This window comes from Olea europaea, chromosome 15 (genome assembly GCF_002742605.1).
Source record: "Olea europaea var. sylvestris chromosome 15, O_europaea_v1, whole genome shotgun sequence".
Taxonomy (NCBI): Eukaryota; Viridiplantae; Streptophyta; class Magnoliopsida; order Lamiales; family Oleaceae; genus Olea; species Olea europaea.
The window spans coordinates 10390254-10407246 of NC_036251.1; the positions used below are offsets into that span (position 1 = coordinate 10390254).

Below are 16993 nucleotides of genomic sequence, written 5' to 3' on the forward strand. Positions count from 1 at the left end.
CCCCCCCCTCTCTCTCACGTATTTTTAGCAACATGTGACTTTATGCAGGTGTTGTTTCCATGGTGAATTTGGGACCTGATTCCAACGGTTCACAATTTTTTATAACAACAATCAAGGCTAGCTGGTAAGATTTATATTGGCTAGCAAATAAATTTAATTAAAGGTCTTGGGTTTTCTATCAGGCGATCATGACTTCACGATTCTATTTTATGACACATCACAGAAATATAGTTCCCTCTGTTTTGCAGTCCGTTGCCATCACTAAAATTTTTACACTTCTAGTATATCTTTCAGTATTTGTTGCAATTTAACCTGGCAGTTGACATTTTAATATCTTAAGGGCTCTATAGTAGAGAAAGTATGTCCTATATTATCCTCAATAATATTAATATTAATACATGAAAAGAATTTGAAGAAGAAAATCTAAAAGGGTTGTCAAGAATTCAATTTTGTAAGTCGATGGGTTTGGAGGAATTCTTTATGCGTACTATGGTAATTGCACAGGTTGGATGGCCAGCATGTTGTTTTTGGCAAAGTTATCGAAGGCATGGATACCGTGTATGCCATTGAGGGAGGAGCGGGAACCTACAGTGGGAAGCCAAGGAAAAAGGTGATCATTGCTGATTCTGGGGAGATACCGAAGAGCAAGTGGGAAGATGAGAGCCAAACTTCAGGATCATACAACAGCAGCAGTACGTTTTGAAGAATTAACCTGTTGAGATGGCAAAAATTGTTGACTAGCATCATTTCCACTAAATTATATTCAGTATAGTATAATTGTTTAGCATGTTGACATCTTGTTTATGATAATCTGTTCTTCGTATTAGCAGCAATGGTTCAAACTTAGCTATTATGAAGTGAACTTCGAGTAAATGCTAAGCATCTGTAAATTTTATTCTAGTCTTGTATGTCGCACTAAATTCTTCAAACTCATGTACTACAGAAGATTTGAATCTCTAGAAACAGAGCTATAAATTTATGACTCAACTACTTCATAGTTCACAATGGGTCTTGAACATTGCTTTAGAGGTGTGCCTAGATTCATGAGAATGCCATTTGCATTTAGTTCATTTCGTGCATTGAAGCACGGTCTTCGTGTAAATAGGTTCATAAGAATTTCATTTCCATTATGTTGGTTCATGCATTGATGAAAGTTCTCAACCAGTAAGTCCTTTGCATTTCTTGCAGGCTGCAACTACCTTAATTGTTGAAGCATTAATGCTGTGCCTCGTACTTGCTAAAGTTTTATTTGATGCCTTAAAGCGATAGACATGACGGGTGTCTAGACCTGTTGTCCCTTTGGCATGTCATTATGATATTGAAGTGCTCAACATGTCAAAATTTGATTTGAGGATAGCCAAGTGAATAGTAAGATGGGGACAACAAATCTAGACTTGTTTGACGAGGCACGAAAACAGTTTCATGTGATTAAGACTATTAGATGGTGCTTGATGGAGATTAAAATTAAATTTTTGATAGAATTTTTTAAAATGTGCGATTGAAAAGTTGTGGGTCTCGTAAAATATGTGGTTAAAATTTAATGTTGACTCTGAATTGAAAACAAACAGTGGCTATTCTTTTGAAGTTAGGGTTATGAGATTGTGAATTTGAGCTCCAATTTTTTTTATTTTTTTTTCAACAAATGTATTTTGCAATATTGTTATGATGGAGAATGTGTAGTTGAAAAACAAGAAAAATTTTTTGATTTGAATTTAATATTATTTTATTAAACAAATGTGTGATTAAAATGTGATCAAATCACTGTTCAAAAATGTATGTTAATGAAAAAATGAGACTCAAACAAGGGCTTAGTATTGAGCTAGATGAGATGGTACAGCTAAGAGCTTATTTTTTCATACAACAATTTTATGTATTATTAAGCTTCTTTTTGGTTTAGTTAAATATCAAATTTTTTGTAGATCTTAATAAAATTGATGACTTGTGAAGTTGAAAAATTAATAAAAATTGTAGGTTGATAAATTTTGTGATTAAAAATAAATTTGAGTGAAAATGATAGTCAAACAGTGTTTAAGTCTAATCCGTTTGACTTTGTGAAAATACTCAAGATTACAAGACATTGACATGTACAAAATGTATTATTCACACTATTTGATGCCATAACGTGTTGCATTTCTATTAACTACATGATATATTAAAGAAAGCGACTAGCATCAATCAATTATTCTTGCCTTTTTCCTCTTTACAGTACAACGGGAAAAATTGAAAAAAGAAAAAGTAAAAGAGATTCAAAACGTTGCCGTGTAGCTTCTCCAAGAAGCAATACGACGTCGCAAAGACTTTCTTTGCCCAATTATTGTTCATTTCATTCCCGTCATGTCCGCAGTGAAAATAGGGCTGACTCATCAGTTTCTGTGACGACAAAAATTGTGTCCCTATTTTGATTTCATTAAACATCCCCACTTAATCATGGGAAATTGCAGCAGTGGGATTAATCTGTAAATATTGTAGCAACTTGGTGTCCAACCTATTTTTCTTGACAATATCATCCCCTTAATATCTATTCTGGTGCGGATTGTCTCACATATGGTGCATAATTTAGATAAAACGACATTTATACATTCATTTCAATTGAAAAAATGGCACTTATTATCTCATATCCTACTTACCATCGTTAATATCGTCCAGTTATTTTGCTTCAGTTAATTCGTCTATCCACCTCATATATATATATATATATATATATATATTGAGAATTTGTAGATTTGTTGATTTTGTCCACGAGGTTGTTGACCCTGCTCAATTTTATAATCTAGATCAATGATTTTTTTTGTCCTCTCATTTATCTAAATGTTACCCTTAAAAATGTCAAGTAAGAGATGCACATGCTTGTTTAACGGCTAAAGAATTGAAAATTTTTCAAATAGGGACCAACTATGCACCATAATTAATAGACTGGAACAATGTAGTAAAGAAAAAAAATTAAATGTCAAGATGCTAGAAAGTTAGGGACAAGTGATGCAATTTTGTCCTAAAAGATCTAAAGAAGTTTAAAAGGATAATAATCCCTCCTCTTATATCTCTATCTCCTGCAACACTGCTTTTTTTTTTTCTCGCTAAACTTCCGCACTTCACTCTCTCTCTCTAATGGCTTCACTTTTTCTTCAATTATGTTTCTTCGTAGTCTCAGTGACCCAAATTTTAGCTGATCAAACGGCTAAAACTTACATTATCAGAGTAGACAGCGAATCCAAGCCGTCTATTTTTCCAACACATTATCACTGGTACACCTCCGAGTTCAGTGAGCCCACAAGCATCCTCCATGTATATGACACCGTTTTCCATGGATTCTCTGCCTCGTTAACTCCGTCTCAAGCTGCTTCGGTTCTGAAGCATCCTTCAATTCTTGCCGTATTAGAGGACCGGCGCCGGCACCTCCACACCACGAGGTCGCCGCAATTCCTTGGGCTGAGGAACCAGCGCGGCCTCTGGTCGGAATCAGATTATGGGTCTGATGTCATCATTGGAATTTTTGATACGGGAATATGGCCCGAGCACAGGAGCTTCTCGGATCTGAATCTGGGCCCTGTTCCAAAACGCTGGAAGGGAGTGTGCAATACTGGGGTTAAATTCACAGCCAAGAATTGTAACAGAAAAATAGTTGGAGCGAGGTTTTTCTCTAAAGGCCATGAAGCATCGTCTGGTCTTGGTGGAATTGCTGGCGGGATTAATCAAACCATCGAGTTTAAATCCCCAAGAGACGCTGACGGTCATGGAACTCATACTGCGTCCACTGCTGCTGGGAGATATGCATTCAAGGCCAGCATGGAAGGCTATGCTTCTGGAATTGCTAAAGGGGTGGCACCAAAAGCTCGACTGGCGGTTTACAAAGTTTGCTGGAAGAATTCCGGCTGCTTTGATTCCGATATTCTGGCGGCATTTGATGCGGCTGTTAATGATGGAGTCGATGTCATTTCCATTTCCATTGGTGGCGGGGACGGAATTTCTTCTCCGTATTATCTTGATCCGATTGCTATCGGAGCATATGGTGCAGTTTCTAGAGGCATATTTGTTTCCTCGTCAGCCGGAAATGATGGGCCTAATGGAATGTCAGTGACTAACCTGGCGCCATGGCTGACAACTGTTGGTGGTGGCACGATTGACCGGGATTTCCCGGCTGACGTAATTCTTGGCAACGGAAGGAAACTTTCCGGTGTATCTTTATATGCCGGTGCACCATTAAACGGTAAAATGTATCCTCTGGTTTATCCGGGTAAATCAGGGATGCTCTCTGATTCACTCTGTATGGAAAATTCAATTGATCCTCGTTTAGTGAAAGGTAAAATTGTGATTTGCGATCGAGGGAGTAGTCCTCGTGTTGCGAAAGGCTTGGCTGTTAAGAAGGCTGGTGGTGTAGGAATGATCCTCGCTAATGGCGTTTCCAATGGTGAAGGTCTAGTCGGTGATGCTCATTTGCTTCCAGCTTGTGCTGTTGGTTCTAATGAAGGAGATGCTATTAAGGCCTACATAGCATCAAATCCAACTGCAAGTGCAACAATGAATTTCCGGGGTACTGTAATTGGGATCAAACCGGCTCCGGTTGTGGCCTCATTTTCCGGCAGAGGGCCGAATGGTCTTAACCCGGAAATCTTGAAGCCTGATTTGATTGCACCGGGGGTGAATATCTTGGCAGCTTGGACCGATGCAGTTGGTCCAACTGGTTTAGATTCTGATACTCGAAAAACTGAGTTCAATATTTTGTCTGGCACATCTATGGCTTGTCCTCATGTGAGCGGGGCTGCAGCCTTGCTTAAATCTGCACATCCTGATTGGAGCCCTGCGGCTATAAGATCAGCTATGATGACAACTGCAAATTTAATCGATAATTCGTTTAAACCAATGATCGATGAATCGACTGGAAAACCAGCCACTCCATATGATTTTGGTGCTGGACATTTGAATCTTGATTTAGCCATGGATCCAGGACTTGTCTATGACTTGACAAACAACGATTACGTTAGCTTCTTGTGCGCGATTGCGTATGGTCCTAAGACAATTCAGGTGATCACTCGATCCCCGGTGAGTTGTCCAATGAGGAAGCCAATGCCAGAGAATCTGAATTACCCGTCTATCGCAGCATTGTTCCCTAGTTCATCGAATGGAGTATCTAGCAAGACATTCTTTAGGACGGTGACGAATGTTGGGGAAGCAAATTCAGTTTACAGATTGAAGATCGAGCCCCCGAAGGGGGTGATTGTGACCGTTAAGCCCGGAAAGCTTGTATTTTCAGAGAACGTCAGAAAACTGAGCTACTATGTAACAATATCAGTCGACAGCAAGAATCTGGTATTGGATAACTCGGGTGCTGTGTACGGGTCACTTTCTTGGGTAGATGGAAGGCGCGTGGTTCGAAGCCCCATGGTGGTTACGCAAATAGATCCGTTGTAAATTGGAATACTCAAATCTTGTCCATGGGTTTGGAGCCTTGTCATCGTAGGTAGCTCATGGCCAGTGAGTTTATGATTGCATTTTCCCTATGTTTTGTACCCTTTTCTCTGTAATTTTTCCTTTCAAGTTTTGTCTTTCGATTTTACTATTTCCTTTATGTTATCCTAAGGTGTAATGGTATTTATAGAAATCAAGTGTTTGTTTTTGCCAAGTTTTATTGTCACAATTGCATGGACAAATGGGAGTTGCCTTTAACTCAATTACATATATAAGAATTGAAAGTATGCATTGCGATTCTTCTGAGTTAAAGGATAACACTCCTCAACCCCTATATACGCACTATACATATTGGAAATGAAGATGAATAAAGAAAGAAATGACTTGGAATTCTACGGGGAAATCCAAAACGAACAAACCTAACGGAAGTTACTGACCTACCTCTCATTCGCCATCCATCCCTGGCTTATATTACTTTGGTGGGTTTCTGAGACTCTTTTGATGACCTATATTGTGTTGAATGGATATCCATCTAATCCGATCGATTGTGTAAAGCCCGGGATGAATCCATATATTGATTCTTTTTTTTGGCAATTATATTTTGAATCGTATGCGTCAAAAGGTGTATGTATGGTTCCTAATAAACTAAGGTAAGGGATAATATCAAACTCTTGATTTACAAAAAGGCGGGTTGGCCTAATGAGTGTAACCCGACAAGGTTTATTATGATGTGCTAGCGTGGGAGATTATATCAATTTTAAATGATATGACTAGGGAATTAATTTGTCTTCCCATCCCATCCCTTGGGGCCATGGGCCATGAATCAAGGCTTTTAACTCTCCCCGTCTCCATCTCCCTCCATTGCACCAAAGCAAAAGGAAAAGGACATTATATGATGGTCCCATATTAAATGTCAATAGTTGTTCTTGCATTCAAAATATCTGCATAGATAAAAGCCATACGGTAATCGAGTGGTATTTTTTGAGTGATTAGGAATCTATTGATAATATAGAGACTAGGGCATTGGAAGATCGGTCCCGATATTTTAAAAGGTGAAAAAAATTATACCATCGCCTGATTTTAAAGATCACTGTACTAAAATCAAGGCCGAGTTTTAATTTTTCACAAATCAGGAGCTAAATCAATTTTTTAATTTGAAGTTATAATATTAAAAAATTAAATTAATATACCTACTCTACCCACTGCATCCCCGCCCAGCCTCACCCCACTCCAAACTCATTCCATTTCTCTCTCCACTCTTTCTACTTATATCTCCCCCGTCATAGACACTCCAGCTAGAATGAGCATTGATATTGTTTTGCGCCTATAGTATGACTGTGGAATGGAGGCATAAACCCATGAATGGAGCTTAATTGCGATTGTACATGTCGCTCAGATTTAAGTGCAGTGCACAGAGGTGACAAAATGGCAATATGAGCAAATGTGGCAACAAACTGGTGATCTAAGTGTTATATATTTATGGTATAAATATAAAATATGAAAGAAATAATCAAATTAGATAAAGTGCCAAAGTGGTGGGAAATGTGACATTTGTGTGGGACGTCAGGGGTTCGAATCACTCCCCACGCAAATATTAAAATGTCTTGATTTGGGCCTTGGGGCCTTTTGGGCTTCCTTGACTAAAATAAATATTTTTTTTCTTCATTATTTAATGGGTAAAACTAGCCAGTATTTTATGACTGTTTGTTTTGTAACAACCCACTAACTGCCATTAAAACATCCACTACTCAGTTATTAAAATTCTGCATTAACATGGTGAAAACTGTTACTACCATCTTGCCTATATAAACCCATATCTTGCTTTGGGAAAAGACACACAAATAGAAAATAGAATCAATCACTCTTTTCATATTGTGAATTTCTTATATTCGGGTTTTTATACCTATTCTGGAGTAGTGGTGAAGGAGATTCCTTTGGTTGTGGTGGTGGTAGTGGTGGTAGTAGTAGTAGTAGTGGCGATGTGGCATAGGGAGTGTATGATGATGATCGTGAATCATAATTTGTTCACATGTCATAGATTAATATTCACTGGTCACAAATCAAATAGAACTCATCATACGTTGTTCACAGCTTACACTTCGTATTGTATCGGTCATTAATCAATGTTAATAGGTCACATGTCAAAATCAATTGGTCATAGATTAATGTTAATAGGTCACCGTACGTAGATCGTAGATCAATGTCATAGGTCACTATTTGTACATTATAGATCAGTGTCTTATAGATCAATAAAAATTGGTCACAAGTCAATGTTCAAAAGTCACAAATCACTAATTTATGTATACATGCCACACTTTATTAGTCACATATTATATTGTATAGGTCACAAATCAATATCAATATATCACATATCGATATTAATTGGTCACACATCAGATGTCACATGTTTTTGTGCATTGATAACATGACACAGATTCAAATTCACAAGTTACAATTCATATGCCACAGATCACATGTAACAATTCACGGGTCACAGGCCATTTTGCATAGATAATAGATCAATGTCTAAAGGTCACATATCAAAGAGAATTGGTCATAGGTCATTGGATCAATATCACAAATAATAAATCAATGTCCAAAGGTCATAAATCAAAGATAATGGATCTTGAGCTATTGATCAACATCACAGGTAGCAATATACATATAAGCACCTCGAAAGCCCAAGCCGGCTCTCCTTGAGGCTCGGGCCAAGCCCCATTTCGAGATTTCGAGCCGAGCCCGAGTCAGCTTGTGTGACTCGTCGGCTCGAGTTCGGGCCTTAGTTAAAAAAAGAACAGAAATAAGGCGGCTACCTTAAAGTCCCATATAAAAAAAAAAAAAAAAAAAAAAAGAGAGAGAGAGAGAGAAAAAATCGAGCAAGCCCGACTCGACTCGCTGAGGCCCAAGCAGAAACCTTATTTTTTTGCCAAGCTTTTGCTCGACTCGGCTCGGTTCGGGCTCGAAAAAAGCCCGTTTGATTTTACTCGAGCTGAGTTCGAGCCATGAGTTTGTGCGACAATTATCAGTTCTGATTTTGATTCGATTCTTCCATGACAATTTTTAATTAAAAAAAAAAAAAAGGTGAGTTAACAATTCAAATTATCCTCTCAATGTTCTCAATATCTAGGCACAAATTGAATAAATAAAACATGTAATCAATTACGTATTTTAACACTTTCTCAATCCATTGCAAAATATGTCACCAAATATTTTCAATATTTAGTAAATAGGTTTCAATAACTGGGAATATTTAGTAAGGAAGTATTAGATTATGCAAAAATGCTAAAAATAATATAAATCCATTCATCTGAAAACAGCACAACGATCAACATGTCGATTTTTCTTTTCTTTGCATCCCATCAATTCCTTTGCAATCACGCAATGGAAACAGGGCAAGTTGACAGATTTTAAATCCCGACTGACGTGGCAGTAAAAAAAAAAAAAAAAAAAAAAAAAACAAAATGCAAAATTGAAACCCAAATAAAATCTCCAAAATTAGTGGCTTTTCTCCTCAATAGGCGAACCCCAAAAACCGAGACAAGTACCCAAGCCTCATCGTCTCCGGTACTGTCGACTCTCCAACAACAATTCCAAATGGGGTTTGGCCATCTCCCTCATCTCCATTTCTGACAACGGTTGGAACGGAGGTCGTCATCTCTCAGTATTGAAGTTCCACCGGATCCCGATTTTCGTCGACAGCAAAGTGGGTCTCCTCTGCCTTACGCCATTTCAATATAGCTTTACCGTGGAAGCATCTGTAGTGAAGTCACCTTGTTGATTTAGTTTTTCTTTATGTCATATTTCATTCGATACTAGCTCGTCGTTTTGTAAATTTCGTTTACTAGTTTTCTTTATGTCATAGTTCATCTGATAGAATTTTTAATCCAAACTTAAACTGCTGAAAAGGACTTCAACATGGATATATTGGAGCTTGCAAGAGGAAACCGAAGTAACATTTGTTCATCTACACATTATCCTTGAATTTTATGAATAAAATTAACATTACCTATTTTCTGTAAGACACTGTTTAAAATAATTACACTGGGTGTTAGTCTTCCAAATAACACGAGAAAATTCTACATTATAAATTTGCCACATAACTTGTGATTGCCCATTGCATTAGGAAGTTTAGAGAAAAAAACTTTGCTTATAATTCTATATAAACAGATGGGTATCTATCAAATTTTTCAGTTAAGTTTTATTTATTAGTTAAGAGTAGAGGTGGGCACAACCGAACCGAACCGACCCAAACCAAAATTTTCGAGTATCTAGTAAATGGAATCGTCGAGTCTAAATATAATTATGAAACCGTTCGAGTTCGGTTCTGTTCGATTCTGTACTATAATTAAATTTTTTAACATTTATAATAACATTATATAAATACAACTAATGACACATTCAATGGTTTTGGAATGTCAGAAATTGGTAGACTACCTTGTTCAAATGATCGCTACGGTCAAAGTTTCGGTCGGCGAACGTCACAACTTCGATCAGAGGTCACAGCGTCGACCGACGATTGTATAAGTTTTGGAATGTCAACGAGGCTGCGAGAGTGAGTACGAGAGTCGAGACAGAGTTATGCACTTTAGTGTAGGTGTTTAGGGTTATTTAGTAGATTGAGTCTTGTTGGGCTAGAAAATGAGACAATAAAATGGGTAATTGGGTCAAAAATTAAAAAATTAGAAATGAAACAAATTATTTAGCCAAAAATTTGAATTTAGAAATTGTTAATTTGTTTAGAAAAAATTAAAATTAAAATAATTTGATTTATTCAATATAAAAAAAATTAAAAAGATTCGGTTCTTCGGTTTTTGGTTTAGAACCGAAAAACCAACCGTACCCGTCGGTTATCAATTCAGATACTCGTTCGAGTATTTAATTTGACAAGAACCGTCAGGTTCGGTTCAGTTCTGTTCGGGTTCGATTCGATCGGTTCGACTCGAGAGATTTGCCCAGCCCTAATTAAAAGGAAAAAATGATAGCAAGCATTGGTCTTTTTTATTAAGGTTTCACTTTCTGTCAATATTTTGATATGTTGATTAGATGTTAGATGCAATTATTTTTTTTTTCTCCACCTTTTGAGGTGAAGAATGTCTCAACTTTCCCCAGACAAAGTAGCCATTTATTTTCAGAATGTCTCAACAGTATCCCATGCCACTTATTTTGCATCGTACATTTATTACATGACCACTCTATGAGATTTCTATTGTGGTTTCATTAGTTTTTATAGTGACATTGAATTAATTTGATTTAACCGTGCGGTTTATTTCTATCGTAGAATGGGCGGAAGAAATACTGGCATATGTCATAGTTGTAGAGCTAAGGATTATTTCTTTGCCGAATGGCCAAGGAAACGACGATGCCCGAAATGCAAGCATGGATTTGAGAAGTGTTTCGAGGTGGAGAAGTAGACAGCAAATAAATGGCGATTATTTCTTTGTTGCAGCGAGAATTGCGGATTTTGGGATTGGTTGTCAAAGAAGAATCAAGCTGCCAACTGTCCAACAATAACGCTTCAATAGTGAACCTTTCAACGAACAAAAACATTGAAGAAATCTCGCAAAAGTTCGAATCTCGAGTTCACGTCAACGATGAAGAAGATCTACACATTTCGGATGAATGAGAAAATATTCAAGGCAAGTCGTAGCGCGGAAGAGAATTCAAAAGGGAAGCAATCGAGCTCTATTGATTGAGTTGGATTAGGAACGTGTAATATTTTGAAGACCGGATTGCCACTATTGTGCTCAATGAAGAATTACCATGTATAGTTGAAATTGTAATTGCATTTTAGTCTTCTAAGTCTTCTATGAAATCATCCAGATGCATTTCACAACTTTAAACTACATGCATTTTGAAGACCGGATTGATAGTGTATTCACATTTCACAAAAGTGTTATTTTAGCTTTGAGCAATTTAATTGAGCATTTGTGAAAATATATGTGTTGGATGAACATTTGATTAAAGGATTAACTGTCTTTGCTCGCTTCAATAATTGTGTGGTAGCATCAACTGTCTTGCTTTAAAAAAAAAGGTCTCAAGATTTCACTTGAAAACCAAAAATTTTCAGCATCAAAAATTTTTCTGGCAATGGCAACAAGTTGCATTATTGAGATAAAGATTTCTTAATTATGAAGCAGCATGCAACAAAGTCAATGTCATAAGGCTATCTTTTGTGTGAGCAATACCCTTGCAACCATACAAAATGATGAAGCAGCATACAACCACCAGGTTAATGCATTCTCACTTCACTATACACTTGAAAGTAATTAAGCTAATCTACTGTCATGAGCAACTACCAGAATAAGTATAATTATTTGATCCAGTGGTTACATAGAATTTTTCTGTGCCAAAAATAATCTGAAAATGTACCATTTCAATCTGATAATGCTCCAATACAAACCTAAAACTGACTTCATCAGTCTCTCCAAAATATGGTGTCATTTTACATAAATACAAGTCTCAAAAAACAATCTGAACAAAGGATTTATACAGTATCATGACATAGATTGGCAACCACGATGATTCACCCATTATAGCATAGTATCGATTCTCTTTCTTGTTAATACTTGAGCAGCAAAATATGGTACTAGCAAGCCATCATAAAGTTCTAATTACAATTATAATTCTCCACCTGAAAGGAAAAAAAAAAAAAAGAAAGACAAAAAAATAGAAAAAAGAAAAAACACATTAACATGAAGCATAGTTTGGAATCGATTAGGGAAACATAAATATTTGTCATCGTCTTTGTTTTATAATTGGTACCCGATACAAACCTGATCCTCCATGGGTTGATAAATGTGGATAATAGTGTGGCATTGGTTGACCTACAATAAATATGAAACCTATTAGTTGCATACATACATGAACTGGAAAGTTGAACTTAAAATATTGAACACGGTTTGTACCTTGCGAGCTATATACAACATTTGACGACGACGGAGGGATATAATTTGACAAGGGTAATATCCCGGCCAGCGATAACGCCGTCGTGATGGAATATTGTGAGAAGGGGAACGTTGTCAGCATCGAATATTGTAGATAAGATAGTGGTGGCTGCAATGAGTAATGCTATTGTTGAGCTTCCTGAGCATCTATCTGAGAGTGCTCTTGCATATGAGTATGTTGCGTGGTAATATTCTTTCGTTTACTTGCTGCCGAACGTCCCTGTTTGTGCAACGGAAGTTTTTAGAGTCCATATTTTTAAACACTGGAGATTTAAATTATGCGATTTATGTACCTTTGCTTTCTTTGAACTCGACTCCAATTGACCTTTTTTCCTAAGTTTTTTGGGTGCCCCCTTTCTACATGACGATTTTGGATCTCGTATGTTCACGCTGACATTATTCTGGGAATCAGTATGCTGGTCGGCTATCTCGATAGTATGCTGCAAAATCACATTACTTCCATTGCACGATCTTTTTGGCATCAATAATTCCTTACACTAAAGTTTAATTCAATCCACAACCGAGTGTAACTGTCCTTCATCATCAGCAGCCAGGTCTGCCAACTGAGCAAACTCGCGGCATATTTTGTCGTATCTCAACTGCTCGGGAGAATTAATTAAACCGCCATAGTTTACCGCAACCCTATTGTGTGCTCGGCTAACATCTCGTCTCCATCTCCGCAGTATGTACATGAAGTGACGTGACAGCACAACTAATCAATACTACAATCGTATGCCTACAAAGTACTCCTCGGAACTCGAACAAATGGCAGCTACAAACAATGTTACAATTCTTTTTCCTGAATGAGATGACGAATGTTTTTTCTTTCGTCGCCCATCGTATATAACATCCTCTCGTACCTCATATGTTGCGGACAAGTCTCCCTCCAAAGTGGATGGGATATCATAGTAAACCTTTCCCGTGAACTCATCCTGAGCTTCCTTGAATTTTGCTATCGTATAAACTGACTGAAATTGCATCTCCATTTCATACTGTGTTGCACCCGGTACCATTTGCGAAAATGACTTGAAATCAGCCTAGAACTCCTTCTCAACCTTATTCCACAGTGCTCGTTCATATTGTTTCACAAATTGCTTTAATGAGGTCTTCGAATGCAGGTTCCGTCGAAGAATACATTTATATTCTCACTTTTTTGTGTTGTTGACATACCTGCCCAGAACGTAGTCTTCAAAAAACAAGGAACCCAACGATTTCAGTTCTCATACAGGCCAAATAACCAATCATTATCTTACAAGCTAAACTGATCAATCATCAAAGCTCAACCCTCTTCAAACTCTTCAACAAGTTGCAAATTATAAACTAATACGTGTATGGCCCTAAATATCGAAGACTTGTCATTGTGGTACCCAAACTTTTCAGGCAACTTCTTTAAAATGTGCGATAAACACCATCTATGCCTCGTGTGTGGAAAAAATCTATACACTGTAGCCATGTCCTGAACAACCACACAAAAGTATCCGTGTTTTCATTCGACACCAAACCACAACCAAGCAAAGTTGATTGCCTGTGATGATTGACGCCAACAAATGGGACGAACGACATGTCATACTTATTTGTCAGTTAAGTGGTATCAAACGTAACAACATTGTCGAATTCCTTATAGGCTTGCCTACAACAATTATCAACCCAGAATACATTTTTCAGTCAGGAGTCATTGTCCAAATCTATGCTAAAGTAAAATTTCAGGCACTTTGCTTGCATCTTTGAAAAGCATGTTTGTATGGCTGTGACATCTCCTTCACCAAGTCGTAATCACCTAACCTGTTCAATATAATTTCGGCAATCCTTCTCAATGCAACTCATGTTCTCATAACCATCTGCTTCTACAACTGCAGAATTGAAACTTTTATACAATGAAATTCCTGCCAAATCATTGACTTTAAGCTTGTGTTTGACATCTGAACTCAATTCTCTGTAACATCAATATAACCTCGATTTTGACGGACTAGTTTCATGATTGTGGTCGAGGTAAACCTTGTTAATTCTCCATAACCCATGAATATTTGACGATGCAGAGATCCTAGCTTTGCACCCATCTTTACTGTCGGTTGTGGCTTCAAGGAACCGGTACAATTATCGATTCTTCGACCTTCATGACTACACGTCAAGGTCATGTATCTCAACTCTCCATCATCTCCCTTTTTCAAATTTTTCTTCTTAATTGGAAATCCAACAGCATAGGCATATTTTTTTGTAGAAGTCAACCATATCATTTAACTCCTTAAACTTCATACCCACCTCAGGCACAACCACACCATCTCCCCCCTGAGGTTTCACGATCCACGACATTAAAAGAGTTTGTAATATTCTCTTCATCTGATTCTACCAACACACCATCATGCTCCATTTGCAAATAATATAGTTTATCTGGCTGCAAAAGAATAAATGCTCACATTCAGGAATCCGTAGTCACTGTTAGATAAGTAGACAAAAACCTCAATCTTCCTAACAGTATACCCTAAGTCCGTAATTAATTTTATTAATAATTTCAAACATGTAACCAGAATTTATCATTATCTTAGGTACCATACACCGTCTAAATAGCTTTAAGGAATTTACCCATTACAAATTAAGTTTACCTGAACAGAGGAACTTGCTCAACTTAGGACGTAGATGGGGAAGCACAATTCAATATTGCTAGGCGACTCAACAACCGTCTTCGAAAATGTGGATTTATGCTCTTCGATGAGATCAAAGTGTTGTTCTTTATTGTCAAATTCCGGGAAATGTGGCAGAGATAAAGAAGTTTAACTACTGCCTCGGGTTCAATACAGCCGGTGAATCAACTACTACCTTCGAGTTCATGGTCGGAGTGCAAACTTTCCGGGAAAATTATGGCTGCGAAATTTGAGGAGGTTCTTACTGATTTCTAATGAAATTATGGCCGCGAAATTTGCAACAGTGGTTAGGTTAAGTGAATCTCTAGTTTCTCTGATTTCATCACGTGCCTGTCACGTGAAATTTTAAATCCCGCCATTTTTATTGTTTTTCAAGCCACGTCAGTCAGAAAATTCAAATCCTTGTTCGTAGGGTGTCAACGTTACCTGTGCGGGAAGCATTTTCCATTCCTTTGCCTCCCATCTAGTCATTGTGTCAGGATGAACAAATTGTATATGGGCCCGTTTGGTAGGGATTTTGAGAATTAATTTTTTGATCGTTAGAAGAAAAGTGGGGTCCACATGTGAGAGAAGAAGTCAAAAATTACGGCTTGAATAGTAAAATAACGGTCAAAAAATCAATTTTTTGGGGCAAAAAATCCCTACCAAACGGGACCTATATATCCTTGTTTGAGCCTTTTTTTGAAAAAATAAATTTTTAAACAGTGTTTTGACATTATTTTAACTACACATTCTTCAATAAAATAATGTTACAGGAAAATCTAAAATTTTTCCTTATTTTTTAACCACACATTTCAGATCATTATACTATTCAAAAATGCATTTTCTTGACAAAAATGGGGCTCAAACAAGGGCATATATTTCTAGTTCAATGACTAAAAACTATCCAAGATCTAGTCAATTCTCGATTCTATTTTTTATTTTTTGAAATCTTTTATGTTTAAAAGAAAAAAACGATAGTTTCATACTTAGCGCTTTTGTATGGGTTTGATTTCCGTTTGATAAAACTTTAGTTTAAAAAAAAAAAAATCTGAATGGATAATGCTTGTAGATTTTGTAAAATATGTGATTAAAATTAATATTTTACTTTTAAACGTAACATTTTAACAAAAAGAAAAGCGAAACCCCATAACTTAAATGTACTCTTCGTTTTTATTAGGTGCCCAATATGTGTCTCATTATTAGATTTGTCAACATGAACATGAGATTTTATTGCGTATTGAGTCGAACATTTAAAATTTTAGTTCAATCAACATTTTCTTAATAATTAAATATATAAATAAATCTAGCTAACTTTCTATACCTAATGATTAGATGGCATATTTTAGAGCATTTTCTATGCTAACGTGAATTGTGAAGAGAAAAGTGTCACGTTAATAAATTAGACATTCAAAAAAGTAAAATCTTCTCCAACACAATTTAAATTAGGCTATGTTTGATTGCTCCACTTTTTTCATGGATTCAATTTTTCAACTTTTGAGTGTTTGATTGTTCAAAATTTTCCCTAGATTTGAAATTCCTATTTTCTCGTCACGTCAACATTTTCCATGAAATCAAGGAATCGGAATTCTCACCAAAATGATGAAAATTGGAATTCTCGTTTACTATAGTGATTTTTTTTTTGCCTTTTTTGGTAATGGAAACAAATTCTAAAAATTATTGTTAATTTTTTTCCCTTTAATTGACAATTTTCATGTAAAACAAAGTCAAACGAACACAAAAAATAGATAATTTTCTTATTTATTATTTTTTTTTACAATAGAAATAAATTTCATCCCCAATACCAGTAAATTCAATCTCTTTAATTGACAATTTTCATGTAAAACAAGTCAAATGAACAACAAAAATCACTTTTATTTCAATATTTTCCACGTGAAAAATTATACCAGTCAAATACAATAATTTACAATTCCCAAAAAAATAATTTCTAAACAATTCAATTCCCTGAAATTCATTTTCTTTCCACCCAAATTCCATCTTTGCAATCAAATGGACCCTTAGACTCTT

At 36.4% G+C, this 16993-nt stretch overlaps 2 protein-coding genes and 1 long non-coding RNA gene across 3 annotated transcripts in view; 2 read left to right on the top strand and 1 right to left on the bottom strand.

The window, feature by feature from the left end:
- Nucleotides 1-1002, top strand: part of LOC111410114 (peptidyl-prolyl cis-trans isomerase CYP21-1-like) — a 4635-nt gene extending 3633 nt beyond the window's left edge. The window contains exons 6-7 of the mRNA XM_023040319.1: nt 49-124; nt 505-1002. Of these exons, the coding sequence (XP_022896087.1) occupies nt 49-124; nt 505-703 (275 nt within the window). The 3' untranslated portion in view covers nt 704-1002. The remainder of the gene's footprint in view (nt 1-48; nt 125-504) is intronic.
- Nucleotides 1003-3044: 2042 nt separating this feature from the next.
- Nucleotides 3045-5617, top strand: LOC111410115 (subtilisin-like protease SBT1.6). Its single transcript, XM_023040321.1, has one exon. The coding sequence runs from the start codon at nt 3106-3108 to the stop codon at nt 5404-5406; it is 2301 nt and encodes a 766-aa protein (XP_022896089.1). The 5' UTR covers nt 3045-3105; the 3' UTR covers nt 5407-5617.
- Nucleotides 5618-11693: 6076 nt separating this feature from the next.
- LOC111410975 lies at nt 11694-15241 on the bottom strand. Its single transcript, XR_002705796.1, has 5 exons — nt 14948-15241; nt 12641-14739; nt 12309-12567; nt 12177-12227; nt 11694-12034 (listed from the first exon to the last, which is right to left on the bottom strand). It is a non-coding gene; the product is annotated as an uncharacterized LOC111410975 (long non-coding RNA).
- Nucleotides 15242-16993: the final 1752 nt, after the last annotated feature.

Bases quoted from the DNA above. Each gene is read 5' to 3' on its own strand.
- LOC111410115 (XM_023040321.1), top strand. From the start codon at position 3,106: ATGGCTTCACTTTTTCTTCAATTATGTTTCTTCGTAGTCTCAGTGACC.